The 19,757-nt window shown below is 45.3% G+C and overlaps 1 protein-coding gene across 2 annotated transcripts in view; it reads right to left on the minus strand.

Moving 5' to 3' along the window:
- The window catches only part of MYO5B (myosin VB), a 382,616-nt gene that overhangs the window by 224,368 nt on the left and 138,491 nt on the right, over positions 1–19,757 (minus strand). For both annotated transcript variants that reach the window (XM_077463013.1, XM_077463012.1), the window contains exons 3-4: positions 12,261–12,426; positions 10,037–10,181 (exon numbers count right to left, since the gene is read on the minus strand). In XM_077463013.1, the coding sequence (XP_077319139.1) occupies positions 10,037–10,181; positions 12,261–12,426 (311 nt within the window). The remainder of the gene's footprint in view (positions 1–10,036; positions 10,182–12,260; positions 12,427–19,757) is intronic.

Below are 19,757 nucleotides of genomic sequence, written 5' to 3' on the forward strand. Positions count from 1 at the left end.
AGGCTGTGGGAATTATTTCATATCCGTATAAATAAGGAATTAATGTTATTGGCTCACACTCGGTGACTATTGAACAACTTATTACTGTATATAGTGTGGTTTAAGTCCTTTGAATATCTGAAAACTCCCTCCTTTCTCAAGTTACATACTATCCATCAGGATGAGACTACTAGTAGGATGTATAATGAAGGAAAATTACTTATTCTTTTTTGACTGACTGGCGGTTGGAAGCCCTTCGGATGGGGTTAATGGGTTAATCTAGTGCATCTTAGGCTGTGCCCCATTCCATTGTGGGACAGTGAGACAAAACCTGTTTTTCAGGAATACACTGCCCCACGCTAGGAATTGCTTGCATGACCTTGGCCCTCTGGGTGATCTATGTGTTTTATGAGGTATATTTAGGGGGTGCTTTTTATACTAGGGGAGGGAATAGGTCTGCAGACTGTGTGATCTGTCTAACCCTTCCCATTTGTGAGGGGTTTTCTCTAAACATCATTTACACAGTCTGTGTTTTAGCTTTTGGGTTAGGTAAGACCACTGGGGAGACCTTCTCTTATTTTTTCGGGGGCCGTCCCCTCTGGCCTAATATATAGGGGGATATGGGTATTGGTGCTTTTTTCTATGTATATCGCTTTTTATAGGCAATAAAATTATTGTAGTTCAACTCATGTAGGTGTGTGGACATCTATGTTTTTTATTTTTCTTCGCTGACTTAGTCTAATTTTTGATCACACCCTCCGAAATTCATTTGGTGAGTGCTACTATTTCAAATAGGCGGGATTGCCATCTTGTTCTCTTTGTATGTACAAAGGCTGGTGAGGCCCAGGTCTTACCTGGGAGAGGCTGGTGAGGCCCAGGTCTCATCTGTAACAGGCTGGTGAGGCTTAGGTTTCATTTGAGAGAAACTAGTGAGGCCCAGGTCTCATCTGTAACAGGCTGGTGAGGCCTAGGTCTCATCTGTAACATGCTGGTGAGGCCTAGGTTTCATTTGAGAGAAACTAGTGAGGCCCAGATCTCACCTGCGAGAGACGGCGAGGCCCAGGTCTCACCTGCAAGTGGACGGCGAGGCCCAGGTCTCACCTGCGAGAGGACGGCCAGGCCCAGGTCTCACCTGCGAGAGGACGGCCAGGCCCAGGTCTCACCTGCGAGAGGACGGCCAGGCCCAGGTCTCACCTGCGAGAGGACGGCCAGGCCCAGGTCTCACCTGCGAGAGGACGGCCAGGCCCAGGTCTCACCTGCGAGAGGACGGCCAGGCCCAGGTCTCACCTGCGAGAGGACGGCCAGGCCCAGGTCTCACCTGCGAGAGGACGGCGAGGCCCAGGTCTCACCTGCGAGAGGATTAAGGCCTTATAGGCTGAAACGCGTCAACCGACTTAATCAGCGTTTGTTCACTGTGGCTATTCAATAAAATTAAGACATTTTAAGAGCAGCAATCGGAGTACAGATAATTTTTTCTACATTACTTTAAAGATAAGTGCAGTTTAAAACCAAATATATTTAACCACTTGCCGCCCGCCCTATTACAAATTGACGGCGGCAAAGTGGTTTCATTATCCTAACCGGACGTCATATGACGTGATTAGGATAATAAGCCGCTGCGCGCCCCCGGGGGCGTGCATCGCGGCAATCGTTGTTGCGGGGTGTCAGTCTGACACCCGGCAACTACGATCTCGGTAAAGAGTCTCCGACGGAGACTCTTTACCATGTGATCAGCCGTGTCCAATCACGGCTGATCACAGTGTAAATGGGAAGAGCCGGGGATCGGCTTTCCCTCACTCGCGTTTGTCAGACGCGAGTAGAGGAGAGCCGATCGGCTGCTCCTCTGACAGGGGGGGTCTGTGCTGATCGATTATCAGCACAGCCCCCCCGAGGATGCCCACACTGGACCACCAGGGACACCACTAGACCACCAAGGAAAAGGTAATAACAATCCATAATCCTCCCTAGACCACCAGGGTGCCAGTCAGCACAATGGGTGCCAATCAGTGCCCATAATGGATGCCAATCAGTGGCCACAATGGGCATCACTGATTGGCATGCATTATTGTTTGGCACTGATTGGCATCCATTACTATAACACCGATGCCGCCTATGAGTGCCCACCTGTGCCGCCTATGAGTGCCCACCTGTGCCGCCTATGAGTGCCCACCTGTGCCGCCTATGAGTGCCCACCTGTGCCGCCTATCTATGCCCACCTGTGCCGCCTATCCATGCCCACCTGTGCCGCCTATCCATGCCCATCCGTGCCGCCCATCCGTGCCAGCTATCAGTGCCAATTTGTGCCACCTATCAGTGTCCGTCCGTGTCGCCCATCCGTGTCGCCCATCCGTGTCGCTCATCAGTGCCGCCTATCAGTGCCGCCTATCAGTGCCGCCTATCAGTGCCACATTGGTGCCCATCGGTGCCACCTTATCAGTGCCCATCAGTGTAGCCCCATCAGTGCCCATCAGTGAAGGAGAAAACATACTTATTTACAAAGTTTTGAAACTGAAACAAAAAAAAACATTTTTTTTTTCAAAATTTTCGGTACTTTTTTATTTGTAGCGCAAAAAATAAAAACCGTAGAGGTGATCAAATACCACCAAAAGAAAGCTCTATTTGTGGGAAAAAAATGATAAAAATTTCATTTGGGTACAGTGTAGCATGACCGCGCAATTGTCATTCAAAGTGCGACAGCGCTGAAAGCTCAAAATTGGTCTGGGCAGGAAGGTGTTTAAGTGCCCTGTATTGAAGTGGTTAATCCTTTCTGCCTTCTTCCCCCTGACCTAAACCAACCACCCTCTACAGATGCACAGACCTCCATCCAACGGTGGTGGCTTTGCTGTTTGTTTAGATCCAGCATTACAAGTATTTGCTGTCCTGCACATTACAGAATTGTATGGGATTGTCTCCGATCTCCTGGCCTCTGACTACAGCCGAACAGAAGACTCTGGGGATGCAATGTACAAGCTTGCACTGCTGGTTGTAAACAAAACAGCAAAACCACGATGGTTGGATTGAGGTTAGTATGTATGTGTGGAGCAGGGGGGGGGCTTGGGTCAGGGGAAAAAGGGGATAAAGTAACTTTTTTTTAAAGTGGAACTAAACTTGCCTTATAGAAAAACTGCTGGCAGCTCTTCACAGCAGAAAAGAAGTGTTATATCTCTTCTGCAATAACACACTTTTGCCTACCTGCTCGCTGTCTTCTACTGAATGTACAATGAGCCGCGCATGTGCAGATCAGCGTACATTACCAGCACACTCCAGATGTGCTGGAATAACCGACTCCTGTGAGCAGGTGCAGAATTACATCATTCCCCCCCTGGCCAATCAAGAGGCCAAAAACCCAGCCTGGAACAAGCCGTGAAGAAGGTGACAGCGGCTGATGAGGGATATAACCACCGCATCGCTGGAAGGCAGAAATGTTTTTAGGCATTTAGTTCCACTTTAAAGTGTGTTTATTCTTTAAAGCAGTGGTTGTCAACTTATGAGCTAAAGGGGGGCCTCAAATGCACCAAAGGGCTGGACAATATATACTATATTGTCAAAAGTAGTGGGACGCCTGCCTTTACATGCACATGAACTTTAATGACATTCCAGTCTTCATCCGTAGGGTTCAATATTGAGTTGGCCTACCCTTGGCAGCTATAACAGCTTCAACTCTTCTGGGAAGGCTGTCCACAAGGTTTAGGAGGGTGTCTATGGGAATGTTTGACCATTCTTCCAGAAGTGCATTTGTGAGGTCAGGCACGGATATTGGATGAGAAATCCTGACTCCCAGTCTCTGCTCTAATTCATCCCAAAGGTGTTCTATCGGGTTGAGTTCAGGACTCTGTGCAGCCAAGTCAAGTTCCTTCACCTCAAACTCACTCACCCATGTCTTTATGGAGCAAACAATTCACCAACTATAAAGCGAGTGAGTCAGCGCTCACTGACATCAGATGGCAAGTACTAGTAGAGAAAAATAAAAATATAAGCAGGACTAGTGCAAACAAAAAAACAAAAATGAGTAACAGTTGATAAAAATTGGTACTGGATAAATCCATTTAGTCCATAAACAGGAAAGGGGCCAGTGGGAAGGAAAACGCAGATGATGACTGAATGGGATATACACAGGCCGGCAGCTCCTTGTAGAGGTTGGGATTCCCTCAGAAATGAAAATTAAAAAAGAGAAAAGGGCGTCAGGTCAATGTAGGTAAAAACAACAATTCTTTATTGAACAAAGGATTGTTGTTTTTACCTACACTGACCTGCCGCCCTTTTCTCTCCTTTCATGTCTTTATGGGCCTTGTTTTGTGCACTGGTGTGCAGTCATGTGGGGACACCAAACTGTCCTCACAAAGTTCCCACAAAGCTGGGAGCATGAAATTGTCCAAAATGTCTTAGTATGCTGACGCCTTCTCTGGAACTAAGGGGACAAGCCCAACTTCTGAAAAATAACCGCACACCATAATCCGCCCTCCACCAAATGATTTGAACCAGTGCACAAAGAAAGGTCCATAAAGACATGGATGAGCGAATTTGGAGTGGAGGAACTTGACTCAACCTGATAGAACACCTTTGGGATGAATTAGAGCAGAGATTGTGAGCCAGGCCTTCTTGTCCACATCAGTGCCTGACCTCACAAATGCGCTTCTGGAAGAATGGTCAAACATTCCAATAGACACAGGCCTATACCTTGTGGAAGGCCTTCCCAGAAGAGTTGAAGCTGTTATAGCTCCAAAGAGTGGACCGACTCACTATTGAAACCTACAAAGACTGGGGTGACATTAAAGCTCATATGTGTGTAAACACAGGAGTCCCAATACTTTTGACAATATATGGTATGTCATGCTTGAGAGGACTGTCAGAAACTGCAGACCTAATAGAGGAAAAGAGAATGAGGGCATTTCTGGCTGAGAATATCCTGCAGAAAACAATATGAAACTGGGAATGTTACATGGTACTAGTAGAGATCAATGCTATTACCCCAATCAATATTCCCACTACAGACTACTGAGATCCGAGGGCTGCAAATTAGGGGTGGACCGATATTGTTTTTTCAGGGCCGACATGATAGAGATTTTTTGGCCATCTTTCAGGCTGATAGCTGATATCAGGTGCAGATATTTTGTACATGTAAAGTTTTTATTTTTACACTGTCCTTTTAAAAAAAAATATTATCACTTTTATTGCTGTCACAAGGAATCTTTGTGACAGTAATAGGCAGTGACAGGTAATCTTTATAGAGGGATCTGTGGTCTATAAGACCCCCAAACCCCTCCTCTGCACTTGAAGGTATTTGAAACAACAACTTGAAGCAATACCGGTAATATCGGTAATATCGGTAAGTTTCTGGCCAATACCGAAACTTTGAAAAATGTGAACAATGGCCCCCCGATAATCGGTCAACCCCTACCGCAAATTATATACGAAAGGGCCACACCTAGCCCTTGGGTTGCAGGTTGGGCACCAGAACGTTAAATGATATCCAAACCCAAGAACAATTTAAAGTTTATTAATGCATTGCTAGAAGACTATGCCAGTCCCTCTATTAGAGGCTGGCATAGCACACTATGCAAGCTGTTTTGAAAAACTTACATTTGGTTACAAATTGGTGACAGTCATGCATTTGGCTGGCAATGGTGCTGACAGGGGGTCCAAGTCAGGGGTCTCCAAACTTTCTAAAAAAAGGGCCAGCTTAGTGTGCTTCAGACTTTTGGTGGGCTGGACTGTGGCTAGTGGGAGTAAACAATGCCCTGTCATTGGTGTCAGCAGGACGAATAATGCCCCATCATTGGTGTCAATGGGAGGACTAGTGCCCCATCATAGGTGTCAATGGGAGGAATTGTGCCCCAACATTAAGGTCAGTGGGAGGAATAGTGCCCCATCATTGGTGTCAGTGGGAGGAATAGCATCCCATTGTTGGAGGCCACTGGAAGAAATAGTGCCCCTACAATGGTGTCAGTGGGAGGAATAGCGCTCCATCATTGTTGTCCATGGGAGGAATAGTGTCCCATCATATGTCAGTGGGAGGAATAGCGCCCCATTGTTGGAGGCCACTGGAAGGAATAGTGCCCCATCAATGGTGTCAGTGGGAGGAATAGTGCTCCATTGTTGAGCGTCGGTGGGAGGAATAGTACCCCATTGCTGGTGTCAGTGGGAGAAATTATTGCCCCGTTTTTGGTGTCAGTGGGGGGGAATAGTGCCCCAAAGTGGCCAAATAATGGCAAGCAAAAGGTCACATCTGGCCTCTGGGATGCAGTTTGGAGACCACAGGTCTAAGTAAACAGGGGTCTAAGTAAAACTTGAAGCAATATCAGTAATATCGGTAGGTTTCTGGACGATACCGAAACTTTGAAAAATGTGAACAATGGCCCCCAATAATCGGTCGACCCCTACCGCAAATCAATTCGAAAGGGCCGCACCGAGCCCTTGGGTTGCAGGTTGGGCACCAGAACGTTAAAGGATATCCAAACCCAAGAACAATTTAAAGTTTGTTAATGCATTGCTAGAAGACTATGCCAGGCCCTCTATTAGAGGCTGGCATAGCACACTATGTAAGCGGTTTTGAAAGACTAGTGTTCTAAATACTGAATTTCAGCTGTCTTTTGGCCAGTCCCGTGGCCCGCAGCCGCTTTACAACTCCGATGCATGTCAGAATCCATCTATCGGAGCTGTAAAGCTGCCGTGGGTCACGTGACCGGCCTGAAGACAGCTGAAATTCAGCATTTAGAACACTAGTTTTTCAAAACAACTTGCATAGTGTGCTATGCCAGCCTCTAACAGAAGGGCTGGCAGTAACAACTTTTGGTTGTTCTTTTACAGAGATTGAGCAGTTTACCCCATGCTCCAGGTCATTTATGAATAAATTAAATAGGATTGGTCCCACCACAGAACCCTGGGGGACCCCACTACCCACCCCTGACCATACCGAGTACTCCCCATTTATCACCACCCTCTGAACTCATCCTTGTAGCCAGTTTTCAATCCATGTACTCACCCTATGGTCCATGCCAACGGATCCTACATTGTACAGTAAACATATATGGGGAACTGTGTCAAATGCTTTTGCAAAATCCAGATACACCACGTCTACGGGCCTTCCTTTATCTAGATGGCAACTCACCTCCTCATAGAAGGTTCTCTGTGTTCCCCCTTACATCAGAGTCCTCGACGTACATCAGAGTTCTCAGTGTTTCCCCTTAAATCAGGGTTCCCAGAGCATCCCTTATGTTAGAGTCACCAGTGTTCTCCCTTACTTCAGAGTCTGCAGAGTCCCCCCTTACAGTGAAAGGGAACTCTGCGAGTTCAGATGTAAAAAGGGGAACTCTGTGGACTCTGATGTAAAGGGGACTCTTGTTATTAACTTCATATGATTAGAAATGTAATTTATTAGCAAAATATATGTATAAAAAAAAATTGCTGTGCTCCGCTAAAGTGTTTGGGTTTGACTTGAAGAAAATGTGCCAACCCTAGATTACAGTAGAGCAGAACCTCCCGGTTAGCATTCATTAATAGCAACTGTACTTGAATTTTTAAAGAACAGATGCAGGTGAGCGAAGTCACGTAACCTCCATGTATGGTGGATGAGACCTCTATGCATTGTGGATGAAATGGACGGCGTTGATTTTTATTTGCAACCAAACAGGAGTTTTACTTCAATCCACCTACACTGTAAGCAGTCTGATAAGGACCGCAATGGTGACAGAGGCACAGGAGGCCAGCGGTGATAACAGTGCCCCAGATGGGACAATACATGTCACTGGCACTCGGCTCTGATAAGACACTCTCACACACAAAGGAGCCTTTTAATAATTAATATTATTGGTCTCTCTCCGGGGAGAACCATGTGGCTTTGTCCTGATTTTTAAAGGTTTCCCTCTGGACAGCTGCTGTGTATTATTCCCTCTGTGATCTATGCAAATGCTTTCTCCATCCCGGCCCTCCGCATAGACGGAGCGCATTTTACTTCCAAAAACACAGAGCGGCTCTGTAACTGAATTTATTTTCAGCTATAAATCTTGATGCGTTTTATGCCTGTGAATATTCATGCTGAAAAGCAATTAAACGGCGTCTGTGGGGAATACAGCCAAGCCACTTAATTGTCAGCTTAGATTGTTTGCAAAGTTGGTATACAGTGATGGAGCGCCCGGAGAGGGAGGCACTGCGACAGTGCGAGGGACGCTGCTGCCAACAATCTAAGAGCAAAGCATTCTGGGTACAGCAGTCATTGTTGGCCAAAACTGTGCATTGGGCTGGCAGTGGTCTAAGCGCAAAGCATTCTGGGAAGAGCAGTCAGAATTGGCGACAGTCATGCATTTGGCTGGCAGAGGTGCTGTCAGGGGTCTAAGTCAGGGGTCTCCAAACTTTCTAAAGAAAGGGCCAGCTTAGTGTGCTTCAGACTTTAGGTGGGTTGGACTGTGGCTAGTGGGAGTAAACAATGCCCCGTCATTGGTGTCAGCAGGAGGGATAGTGGCCCATCATTGGTGTCAACGGGAGGAATAGTGCCCCATCATAGGTGTCAGCGGGAGGAATAGTGTCCCATCATATGTGCCAGTGGAAGGAATAGCGCCCCATTGTTGGAGGCCACTGGAATGAATAGTGCTCCATCATAGGTGTCAATGGGAGGAATAGTGCCCCATCATATGTGTCAATGGGAAGAATAGTGTCCCATCATATGTCAGTGGGAGGAATAGCACCACATTGTTGGAGGCCACTGGAAGGAATAGCGCCCCATCAATGGTGTCAGTGGGAGGAATAGTGCCCCATCAGGTGTGTCAGTAGGAGGAATAGTGCCCCATTGTTGGGCATCGGTAGGAGGATTAGTACCCCATTGCTGGTGTCAGTGGGAGAAATTAGTGCTCCATCATTGGTGTCAATGAGAGGAATAGTGCTCCATCATTGGTGTCAATGGGAGGAATAGTGTCCCATCATATGTCAGTGGGATGAATAGTGTCCCATCATATGTCAGTGGGAGGAATAGCACCCCATTGTTGGAGGCCACTGGAAAGAATAGTGTCCCATCAATGGTGTCCGTGGGAGGAATAGTGCCCCCTCATGTGTGTCAGTAGGAGGAATAGTGCCCCATTGTTGGGCATCAGTGGGAGGAATAGTACTCCATTGCTGGTGTCAGTGGGAGAAATAGTGCCCCATCATGTGTGTCAGTTAGAGGAATAGTACCCCATTGTTGGTGGGAGTAGGAATCATTGCTCCGTTTTATGGTGTCAGTGGGAGAAATAGTGCCCCTTCTTGTGGGTCAGTGGGAGGAATAGTGCCCCTTTTTGTGGGTCAGTGGGAGAAATAGTGCCTCATATCAGTGGGGAGACTAGTGCCCCAAAGTGGGCAAATAATGGCAAGCAAAAGGTCGCATCTGGCCTCCGGGATGCAGTTTGGAGACCACAGATCTAAGTAAACAGAGGTCTAAGTAAAAAGCATTCTGGGTAGGGCAGTCAGCAATGATCAACACTGTGCATTTGACTGAGAGTAGTGCTGTCAGGGGTCTAAGCACAAAGCACTCTGGTTTAAGCAGTAATCATTGGCCATAAATGTGCATTTCACAGGCGGTGATGCTGTCAGGGGTCTAAGCATAAAGCATTCTGGATAGAGCAGTCATCATTAGCCAAATAGGTGCATTTGGCTGGCAGTGGTGCAGTCAGGGGTCTAAGCAGAAAGCATACTGGGAAGGGCAGTCAGCAATGATTCATGTGCTTCATGTGCATTCAGCCGGCAGTGGTGCTGTTAGGGGTCTAAGTACAAAGCATTCTGGGTACAGCAATCAGCATTGGTGAATACCGTGCATTTAGCAGGCATTGGTGCATTCTGGATAGAGCAGTAAAAATGGTGAATACCACTCATTTTGCTGTCAGGGGTCTAAACACAAAGCATTGTGGGTAGCATTCACCAATGGCTAGGACAATTCAGCTATAGTCATACATACAAAGCATTCTGGGTAAGGCAGTAGCAAATGATGAAGTCTATGCACTTGGCAGAGTGCGGTCAAGGATCTAAGCACAAAGCATTGTGGGTAGCGCAGTCAGGACAGGTCATTTCGATATATGGACGGATCATGCCTTACCTGGCCATCTGCTTGTAGGCTTCTTCAGCCACAGCAAATATGTGGGGATCCATGTCGCCCATGTTTTGGCCGCTGTACGCGTAAATGACATCTTCACCGTAGATTGGCAACTGCTCATAGGGGTTTATGGCAACTAAAACAATACCTATACAGACAATAAAGAAGTTCCAGGTTAGCGAATAATCATATTACAGTGAAGTCACAGTTATTTAAATGTTATTTGATGAACATTTAAAAGTCGGCTTAAAGTGGCAGTAATCCCCGCTTTGCAGCTTTTACCTACAGAGGAGCTTAAAGCGCTGCGTAAACTGTTGGCGCTAAATAAATTGTGTATAATAATAATAATAAAGCTTACCTATAGGTAAAATTTAATATCTCCTAAATGTGCAGTGGGGATATTCACATGTTCTACAGTTGGTGACATCATCAGCGTATGCGCACTGCACTCTGATGAGGGAGTGTATTTTGAGCGCTGTGCCGCGGATGTGGCTCCAAACCTCATCGCAGCTCAGCCATTCAAACGGCCTGAGCCTGCCAAAATTGGGTGAAGTTGGAGGCCCTGCTTTACTTTGCGACGCTGTACCCAAATAAAATTTATATCCTTTTTTCCCCAAAAATAGAGCTTTCTTTTGGTGGTATTTGATCACCTCTGCGGTTTTTATTTTTGCACTATAAACAAAAAATTACCAATTTTGAAAAAAAAATATAATTTTTTTTTTTACTTTCCGCTATAGAACACGGCTAATAAAAAAAAAAAAAAAAAAAAAAATGTAAAAATAAAAACTGTCTTCATCAATTTAGGCCAATATGTATTCTGCTACATATTCTTGGTAAAAAAAAAAAAAATCCCAATAAGAGTATATTGTTCAATTCGCAGAAAAGCTATAGCACCTACAAATTATGGGTTATTTTTTAATTTGTTACTAGTAACGGTGGCAAATCAGCGACTTATAGTGGAACTACGATATTGCGGTGGACAAATCAGACATTGACACTTTTTTGGGGAACCGGCGACGCTAAGGCTACTTTCACACTGGGGCAGTGCCGGCGTCAGCAGTAAAGCGCAGCTCGTTTTAGCGGCGCTTTACCGCTTTGGTGCCGCTTTTCTCGCAGCTCGTTTTTCAGTCACTTCAGAAGCGCGCCCATTCATTCCAATGGGCAGGGGTGGCGTGGGTGTGGTGTATACAGTGCTCCCACACCGCCCCAAAGATGCTGCTTGCAGGACTTTTTTTTCACATCCTGCCTGCTATTGCCTTGGGGTGCCGTTTATCTTAAAGTGGTTGTAAACCCTTACAAAACCACTTTGACCTACAGGTAAGCCTAGATTAAGGCTTACCTGTAGGTCAAAGAAATATCTCCCAAACCTACACGGTTTAGGAGATATTTGCCAAAACACAGGCACAACTGAGTGCGCCGCTGTCAACGGCGATATGCCGCGAGTGGCGGCTCCCGTGCGCATGCATGGGAGTGATGTCATTGCAGCTTCGTCGAATGACAGTGCCGGAGCAGAGAGACCCACCAAAAAGATGGAGGCTCCATACACAAGGGGACAGCGGTGACATCGCTGGATCCTGTGTCAGGTAAGTGACACATAATGGACTACTATGCGATGCATAGTAGTCCATTATGCTTTACCTTTGCAGGGAATCAAAGAGGAAGTAAAGCCATCAGGGTTTACTTTCTCTTTAAAGTGATTGTAAACTATCCCCTTGTAAAACAAGCCATAAAGTAGAAATGAAAAGGCAAAAACTTTATAAATACCTTTTTGCTAAGTGATCATATTCCCTCTGTTCTCAGTTACATAAGGGGGGGGGGGGGGAGAAGAAACAGCAGCACACTGATCTTCTAAGTGAATGGTTGTGCAGCGGGGGTTGGGGGGGGGACAAATCTGATAATTGGAGGAGAGCACACCGAGTTCCCAGCATAGCTAGAGAACTGACCATGGCATGCTCTTCCTGCTTGGTGTGGACAGTTTTTACTAGTAAAGCAGAGGGACTGGCAGGAACAACAGGGATTTCACACAAAGAAAGCAATACAATGAGAACAGGATCCTTTTTCATAGAAGTACATGGTACGGCAGCCACATATCAGAAATATGAAATTTTGGGATAACAAAATGCCTTAAGTTACTGCAACAGATAAATGGGAATGGGCCCACACGATTGGTCAGTCATGTGTTGTGGGGTCACAATATCAGGTCACATTACCCACTCTGTTCACTTACCACAGTAGGTATAGATGTGGTTGGACTCCAAGAAGCGCACTTTGAGATTGTGAAGCACGGCCGGCTCATGGAGATAGCTGAGGGCCGTCAGGTCATTTTCACCCACCAGAATATCTGGATTACGTAAATGAGGTAAAGAAGCGGCAGTCACGGGGAACTCTATAACCTGAAACAAAACAGGAAAATCAACTTTAAAAAGATGTACTATAAAAATAAAAGGGAATGTATGGCCTTAAAAGCCAAGTTCACCTTTACCTTTTGAAACAAAATAATAAATGCACATTTTTTGCAGGTAAAAAAAAAAAAGTGCATTTATTTTACATTTTTTTCTTTTCCAAGGAGCATGCAGAGCATTGCACCCACAAACAGCAGATTGCAAGTGCAATATCAGGCTCCTGCATACCGGCCATCGGTCTGCCCGTACCGCACCAGCGCCCTCGTAGCTCATTGAGAACTACAAGTCGTCAGCTGCAATGGCTGATGATATTTACAGTCTATCCATTCAGAGGAATTTGTGCATGAAGGGCGGAGCCCCGTACGGCAGGTGCTGTTTTCAAAAAGTGACAGCAGACGTGGGGAGACGATCCCCCCCACTGTCCCTATGGGGGGGAATCGGAGGGAGAGAATGCAGATGCTGAGTGGATAACGGTTAGAACATAAAACATGTACCAAAAGGTGAATTTATCCTTTAACCACTTCAGCCCCAGAAGGATTTACCCCCTTAATGACCAGGCCCTTTTTGCGATACGGCACTGTGTCGCTTTAACTGACAATTGCGCGGTCGCACAACGCTGTACCCAAACACAATTGATGTTTCTTATTTTTTTTCCTACAAATAGAGCTTTCTTTGTCTGTTTTTTTTATTTTTTGCGCAATAAAACAAAAAAAAGAGCGACAATTTCGAAAAAAAAAAAAAAAATTACATAATTACATATTGTTTTTGCTATAATAAATATCCCCAAAAAATTGTTTAAACAATTTCTTTATCAGTTTAGGCCAATATGTATTCTTCTGCATATTTTTGGTAAAATAAATAAATTGCAATAAGCGCATATTGATTGGTTTGCGCAACAGTTATAGAGCCTACAAAATAAGGGATATATTTATGGCATTTTTATTATTATTTTGTTTTTACTACTAATGGTGGCTTTAGCAGGACAGATCTCACACTTTTTTTGGAACCAGTGACATCACGATCAGAGCTAAAAATAGCCACTGATTACTGTATAAATGTCACTGGCAGGGAAGGGGTTAACACCAGGGGGCGATCAAGGGGTTAAGTGTTCCCTAGGGAGGTGTTTTTATCTGTGGGGAGGAGGGGACTAACTGGGAGTACAGAGAGATCTCTGTTCTTGATTGCTAGGAACAGACGATCTCTCTCTACTTCCCTGACAGAACGGGGATTTTCCCGTTTACATTGACAGATCCCCATTCTGTCTCTGTGAGGAGCGATCGCGGGTCACCAGAGGACATCGCGGCTGCTGGCCACGCACATAGGCTCTGGCGCCACCGCCGCGAGGGCGCGCTCCCTGTACCTCTTAACCACTTTCAGACCAGACCTTTTTGCTGGCTTAAGAACAGACCACTTTTTGCGATTCGCCACTACGTCACTTTAAGGCCTCATGCACACGAGACGCAGTTAAATGCGCGTTCAGATGCAGTTGGACAGTTTTTTCAACTGCACCTGAACTCATTCAATGTTATCCTATGTGTCCATGCACACAGTCTCGTTTTTTTCCGTTTATATGCAGTTGCGTTTAATCTCGTTTTTCCAGAAACAAAAAAATGCGTTCAGAAACAAAAATGTCTGCGTTTCAGACGCAAAACGCGGCTAAACGCGGCACCCGCGTTTGCGTTTATATGCGTTTTTAAAGGTGACCTTTTTTTTTACATTAAAAATCTCAAAAATTATTGCAAATGATGAAAAACCATTAGAAAATATTTTAAACAATTGCAATTGCAAGTGGACAATCCACAACTTGTGGCAAGTGACGTGGCAAGTGGACAATCCACAACTTGTGGCAAGTGACATGGCAGGTGGCAAGTGATGTGGCAAGTGGACAATCCACAACTTGTGGCAAGTGACATGGCAGGTGAAGTGGCAAGTGACGTGGAAAGTGGACAATCCACAACTTGTGGCAGGTGACGTGGCAAGTGACCTGGCAGGTGACGCGGCAAGTGACTTGGCAGGTGACGTGGCAAGTGGAAAATCAACAACTTGTGGCAGGTGACTGGCATGTGACGTGGCAAGTGGACAATCCATAACTTGTGGCAGGTGACGTGGCAAGTGACGTGGCAAGTGGACAATCCACTTGTGGCAGGGGACGTGGCAAGTGACGTGGCAAGTGGACAATCCACTTGTGGCAGGTGATGTGTCAGGTGACGTGGCAAGTGGACAATCCACAACTTGTGGCAGGTGATGGGGCAAGTGATGTGGCAAGTGGACAATTCACTTGTGGCAGGGGATGTGGCAAGTGACGTGGCAAGTGGACAATCCACAACTTGTGTCAGGTGACGTGGCAAGTGGACAATCCACAACTTGTGGCAGGTGATGTGGCAAGTGATGTGGCAAGTGGACAATCCACTTGTGGCAGGTGACGTGGCAGGGGACGTGGCAAGGGACGTGGCAAGTGGACAATCCACAACTTGTGGCAGGTGATGTGGCTGGTGACGTGGCAAGTGGACAATCCACATCTTGTGGCAGGTGACGTGGCAGGTGACGTGGAAAGTGGTGTGGCAAGTGGACAATCCACAACTTGTGGCAGGTGATGTGGCTGGTGACGTGGTAAGTGGAAATCCACAACTTGTGGCAGATGGCATGGCAGGTGACGTGGAAAGTGGACAATCCACATCTTGTGGCAAGTGACGTGGCAGGTGATGTGGCAAGTGACGTGGCAAGTGGACAATCCACAACTTGTGGCAGGTGATGTGGCAAGTGATGTGGCAGGTGATGTGACAAGTGGACAATCCACATCTTGTGGCAAGTGACGTGGCAGCTGACGTGGCAAGTGACGTGGCAGGTGACGTGGCAAGTGACATGGCAAGTGGACAATCCACATCTCGTGGCAAGTGACGTGGGAGGTGACGTGGCAAGTGACGTGGCAGGTGACGTGGCAAGTGATGTGGCAAGTGGACAATCCACAGCTTGTGGCAAGTGACGTGGCAAGTGGACAATCCACAACTTGTGGCAGGTGACGTGGCAAGTGAACAATCCACAACTTGTGGCAGGTGACGTGGCAAGTGACGTGGCAGGTGATGTGGCAAGTGACGCAGCAAGTAGACAATCCACAACTTGTGGCAGGTGATGTGGCAAGTCACGTGGCAAGTGGACAATCCACAACTTGTGGCAGGTGATGTGGCTGGTGACGTGGCAAGTGGACAATCCACAGCTTGTGGCAGGTGGCATGGCAGATGACGTGGAAAGTGGACAATCCACATCTCGTGGCAAGTGACGTGGCAAGTGACGTGGCAAGTGGACAATCCAAAACTTGTGGCAGGTGACGTGGCAAGTGACGTGGCAGGTGACGTGGCAAGTGATGTGGCAAGTGGACAATCCACAGCTTGTGGCAAGTGACGTGGCAAGTGGACAATCCACAACTTGTGGCAGGTGACGTGGCAAGTGATGTGGCAAGTGGACAATCCACAGCTTGTGGCAAGTGACGTGGCAAGTGGACAATCCACAACTTGTGGCAGGTGACGTGGCAAGTGACGTTGCAGGTGATGTGGCAAGTGACGCAGCAAGTAGACAATCCACAACTTGTGGCAGGTGATGTGGCAAGTGACGTGGCAGGTGATGTGGCAAGTCACGTGGCAAGTGGACAATCCACAACTTGTGGCAGGTGATGTGGCTGGTGACGTGGCAAGTGGACAATCCACAGCTTGTGGCAGGTGGCATGGCAGATGACGTGGAAAGTGGACAATCCACATCTCGTGGCAAGTGACGTGGCAGGTGATGTGGCAAGTGACGTGGCAAGTGGACAATCCACAATTTGTGGCAGGTGACGTGGCAGGTGATGTGGCAAGTGGACAATCCCCAACTTGTGGCAAGTGACGTGGCAAGTGGACAATCCACAACTTGTGGCAGGTGCCGTGGCAAGTGACACGGCAAATGCAAGTGTACAACTGCTCTCTATGCTGCTGCTGCTCACTCTGATCAAAATAGCATAAATAGTTAAAAAAAATGCTTTGAGAGCTTGGGGAGGGTCTACATGATGTTATCTTTATAAACGCGTTTAAATGCAAACGCGTCTAAACGCGGCATGCAAACGCGGCAAAACGCGCGTTTCAGCTTTTTTTTAACAGAGGTTTCATCTGCGTCTCGTGTGCATGAGGCCTAACTGACAATTGCGCAGACATGCAATGTGGCTCCCAAACAAAGCCCTTTTTTCCCGACAAATAGAGCTTTCTTTTGGTGGTATTTGATCACCCTGCGGTTTTTACTTTTTGCGTTATAAACAAAAAAATAGCGACAACTTTGAAAAAAATGCATTATTTTTTATATTTTGCTATAATAAATATCCCCAAAAATTTATAAAAAAATGTTTTTTCCTCAGTTTAGGCAGATACGTATTCTTCTACATATTTTTGGTAAAAAAATAAAAATAAATAAATAAAAAAAATCGCAATAAGCAATTATTGATTGGTTTGCGCAAAAGTTATAGCGTTTACAAAACGGATAGTTTTATGGCATTTTTATTAATATGTTTTTTTTTACTAGTAATGGCGGCGATCAGTGATATTTATTGTGACTGCGACATTACGGCAAACACATCGGACAATTTTGACACATTTTTGGGACCATTGTCATTTATACAGCAATCCGTGCTATACAAATGCATGGATTCCTGTGTAAATGACACTGGCAGCGAAGGGGTTAACCACTAGGTGGCAGTTTAGGGGTTAAGTGTGTCCTTGGGGCGTGTTACTAACTGTGGGGGAGTGGCTGTGTTGTACACATCACTGATCTCTGCTCCAATCACAGGGAGCAGAGATCAGCGTCACTAGGCAGAACGGGAGATGCTTGTTTACTTTAGCATCTCCCCGTTCTTCCTCCCCGTGAGACGATCACAGGTATCCCCGCGGTGATCGGACTCGCGATGGTACAGCGGCAAATTTAAAGGGACGTACCTGTATGTCCAAATTGCCTGTCCGTGCCATTCTGCTGACATAAATGTGTGTGTGCTGGTCGGTAAGTGGTTAAAGCAGCAGACATACATCTAAAGCTGTTTGTACAGCCGTGCCAACCTGCCGCAGCATAACTGCGTGGCTGGTCGTTAAAAGGTTAAAGTGGAACTCTACCCATAACAACTTGATAAAAAATAATGCTGTTTAGCAATGAACATACACTCTACATGAATAATTCTGCCATCAAAATGAGTGTGTGCTGTAAAATGCTTCCAGCATTGCTTCTGTTTCTTCTTGCAGGAGGCTGCCATTTTTGCTGAAGCCCATAGCCCCTGAGCAGAAGTAAATCTTTAGGCTGTCAGCAGATCAGTCTCAACAAATTCAGCACAATGTCTAAAAATAGAGGGCAACTGAGCATGTGCAGAGCAGGACTAGACAGTGTATTACTGGATTTTAAACAGTATAAGCCCTTATTTTTAATGTTTTACATAGCTATACCTGAAAAAGGCCCAAAGGAATCAAGCAGGACTTACTTTTCTGACTAAAGTTCCACTTTAACCCCTTGCTGACTGCCCTATAGCACATTTACTGCTACAGGGCGAGCACGCTGCGCAGGATCACATTATTTATTATATATATATATATATATATATATATATATATATATATATATATATATATATATATATATATATATATATATATATATATACACACACATATACACACACACACACACACATACATATATTATATATACACATACATATATTATATATACACACACACACACCCCAACACACACGTGCGATTCCGCGCTTCCAGGTATCGGGCAGGAGTGCGCGGCATTGTTGGCTCGCTCCTGCTGTGAATCTACACAGATCCGATGTCCGCTGGCACTCGCTGATCGTTCTGTACACAGAATGGCAGTCTGCCTACGTAAACAAGGCAGATTGTCATTCTGTCAGTACAGAAGGCATGGACCCTACGTTCCAGCAAAGCAGAAACACTGATCCATGCCTTCTACTAGTAAAAGCACCTCCGCCACTACACTGAAACACCAGCTAGGCACACACTTAACCCTTTGATCGCCCCCAATGTTTAACACCTTCCCAGCCAGTGTCATTAGTACAGTGACAGTGCATATTTTTAGCACTGATCACTGTATGAGTGTCACTGGTCCCCAGTTAGTGTCCGATTAGTCCGTCGCGATATTGCAGTCCCGCTATAAAACTCGTTGATCGCCGTCATTACTAGTAAAAAAAAAGAAAAAAAAAAAAAATATTCTATAAAAATATTCCATAGTTTGTAGATGCTATAACTTTTGCGCAAAGCAAACATGTAGCAGAATCTATATTGGCCTAAATTCATGAAGAAATTTGATTTTTTTTTTTTATATTTTTTTTGGATATGTTTTACAGCAGAAAGTAAAAAAAAAATTTTTTTGCGGCTTCACTGCCCGTTTCCTACTGCGCATGCGTGAGTCGTGCGGCGCTTTGTGAATGGCCCTATCGTCTTCTTGGACACGTCCAGGTCCCAGAAGAGAAAAGAGGCAGCTTGCCGAAGAGGAGGAAGTAATCGAACAGCTCCGTGGAATAGGAAGAGGCAGATTAGGAAGACTGCCTAGCAACAGGTGTTTCTAGCAAGTGAAAAAAAAAATCAATTTTGAAGAATGTTAATGTATTTTTATTTTATTTTAGGGTGAACCTCTGCTTTCATGTTTTACATGAAACCTGAAAAAGGCCTGAAGTGATTTTATTTTTTTATTTATTACTTCTTTATTGTAAATTTTTCATCATTACAAACCAAAGTACATTATTATTGGATATAGTACTTATCACTTATATACAGTTTGTACATAAATTCCTTATTTCTAACACCTTACATATGGTCAATCCACAGCAAATTCTGAGTTTTTCCTTTCTTTTTCTTATATATATTCTCTAAACATCATAACAAGTATTTAGGCACAAAAAATAATAACATATTAATAAAACATAAAAAAAAAAAAAAAAAAAAAAAAAAGAAAGAATAAAAAAAAAACCCACCTCAAGTAAATCAGATGATTGTTCCATATCCTGACCATTATAGTATTCTGTGTATCTGTACCTATATAAACCTATATGTACCTATATAAACCTATACAAAAATCATTTAACCCTCTACCCCCATTTTCCATCTAGTACCATATTTACTATCCATAACTACACTTACCCACCCTTCTAAAAATCAGCGAAAGCCAGAGAGGATGGGGCTAACCATGGAACCTAAATCCATGATTTCCACAGATTGTACAGGTAATTGGGTATGCCTCTATTACAGCAGATCTGTCGTTCCTTCAAAATATTGTCGTTTACCTAAAGGCGCCATTCG

This window comes from Lithobates pipiens, unplaced genomic scaffold (genome assembly GCF_037356315.1).
Source record: "Lithobates pipiens isolate NorthernLeopardFrog02 unplaced genomic scaffold, aLitPip1_a1.2 Scaffold_3, whole genome shotgun sequence".
Lineage (NCBI taxonomy): Eukaryota > Metazoa > Chordata > Amphibia > Anura > Ranidae > Lithobates > Lithobates pipiens.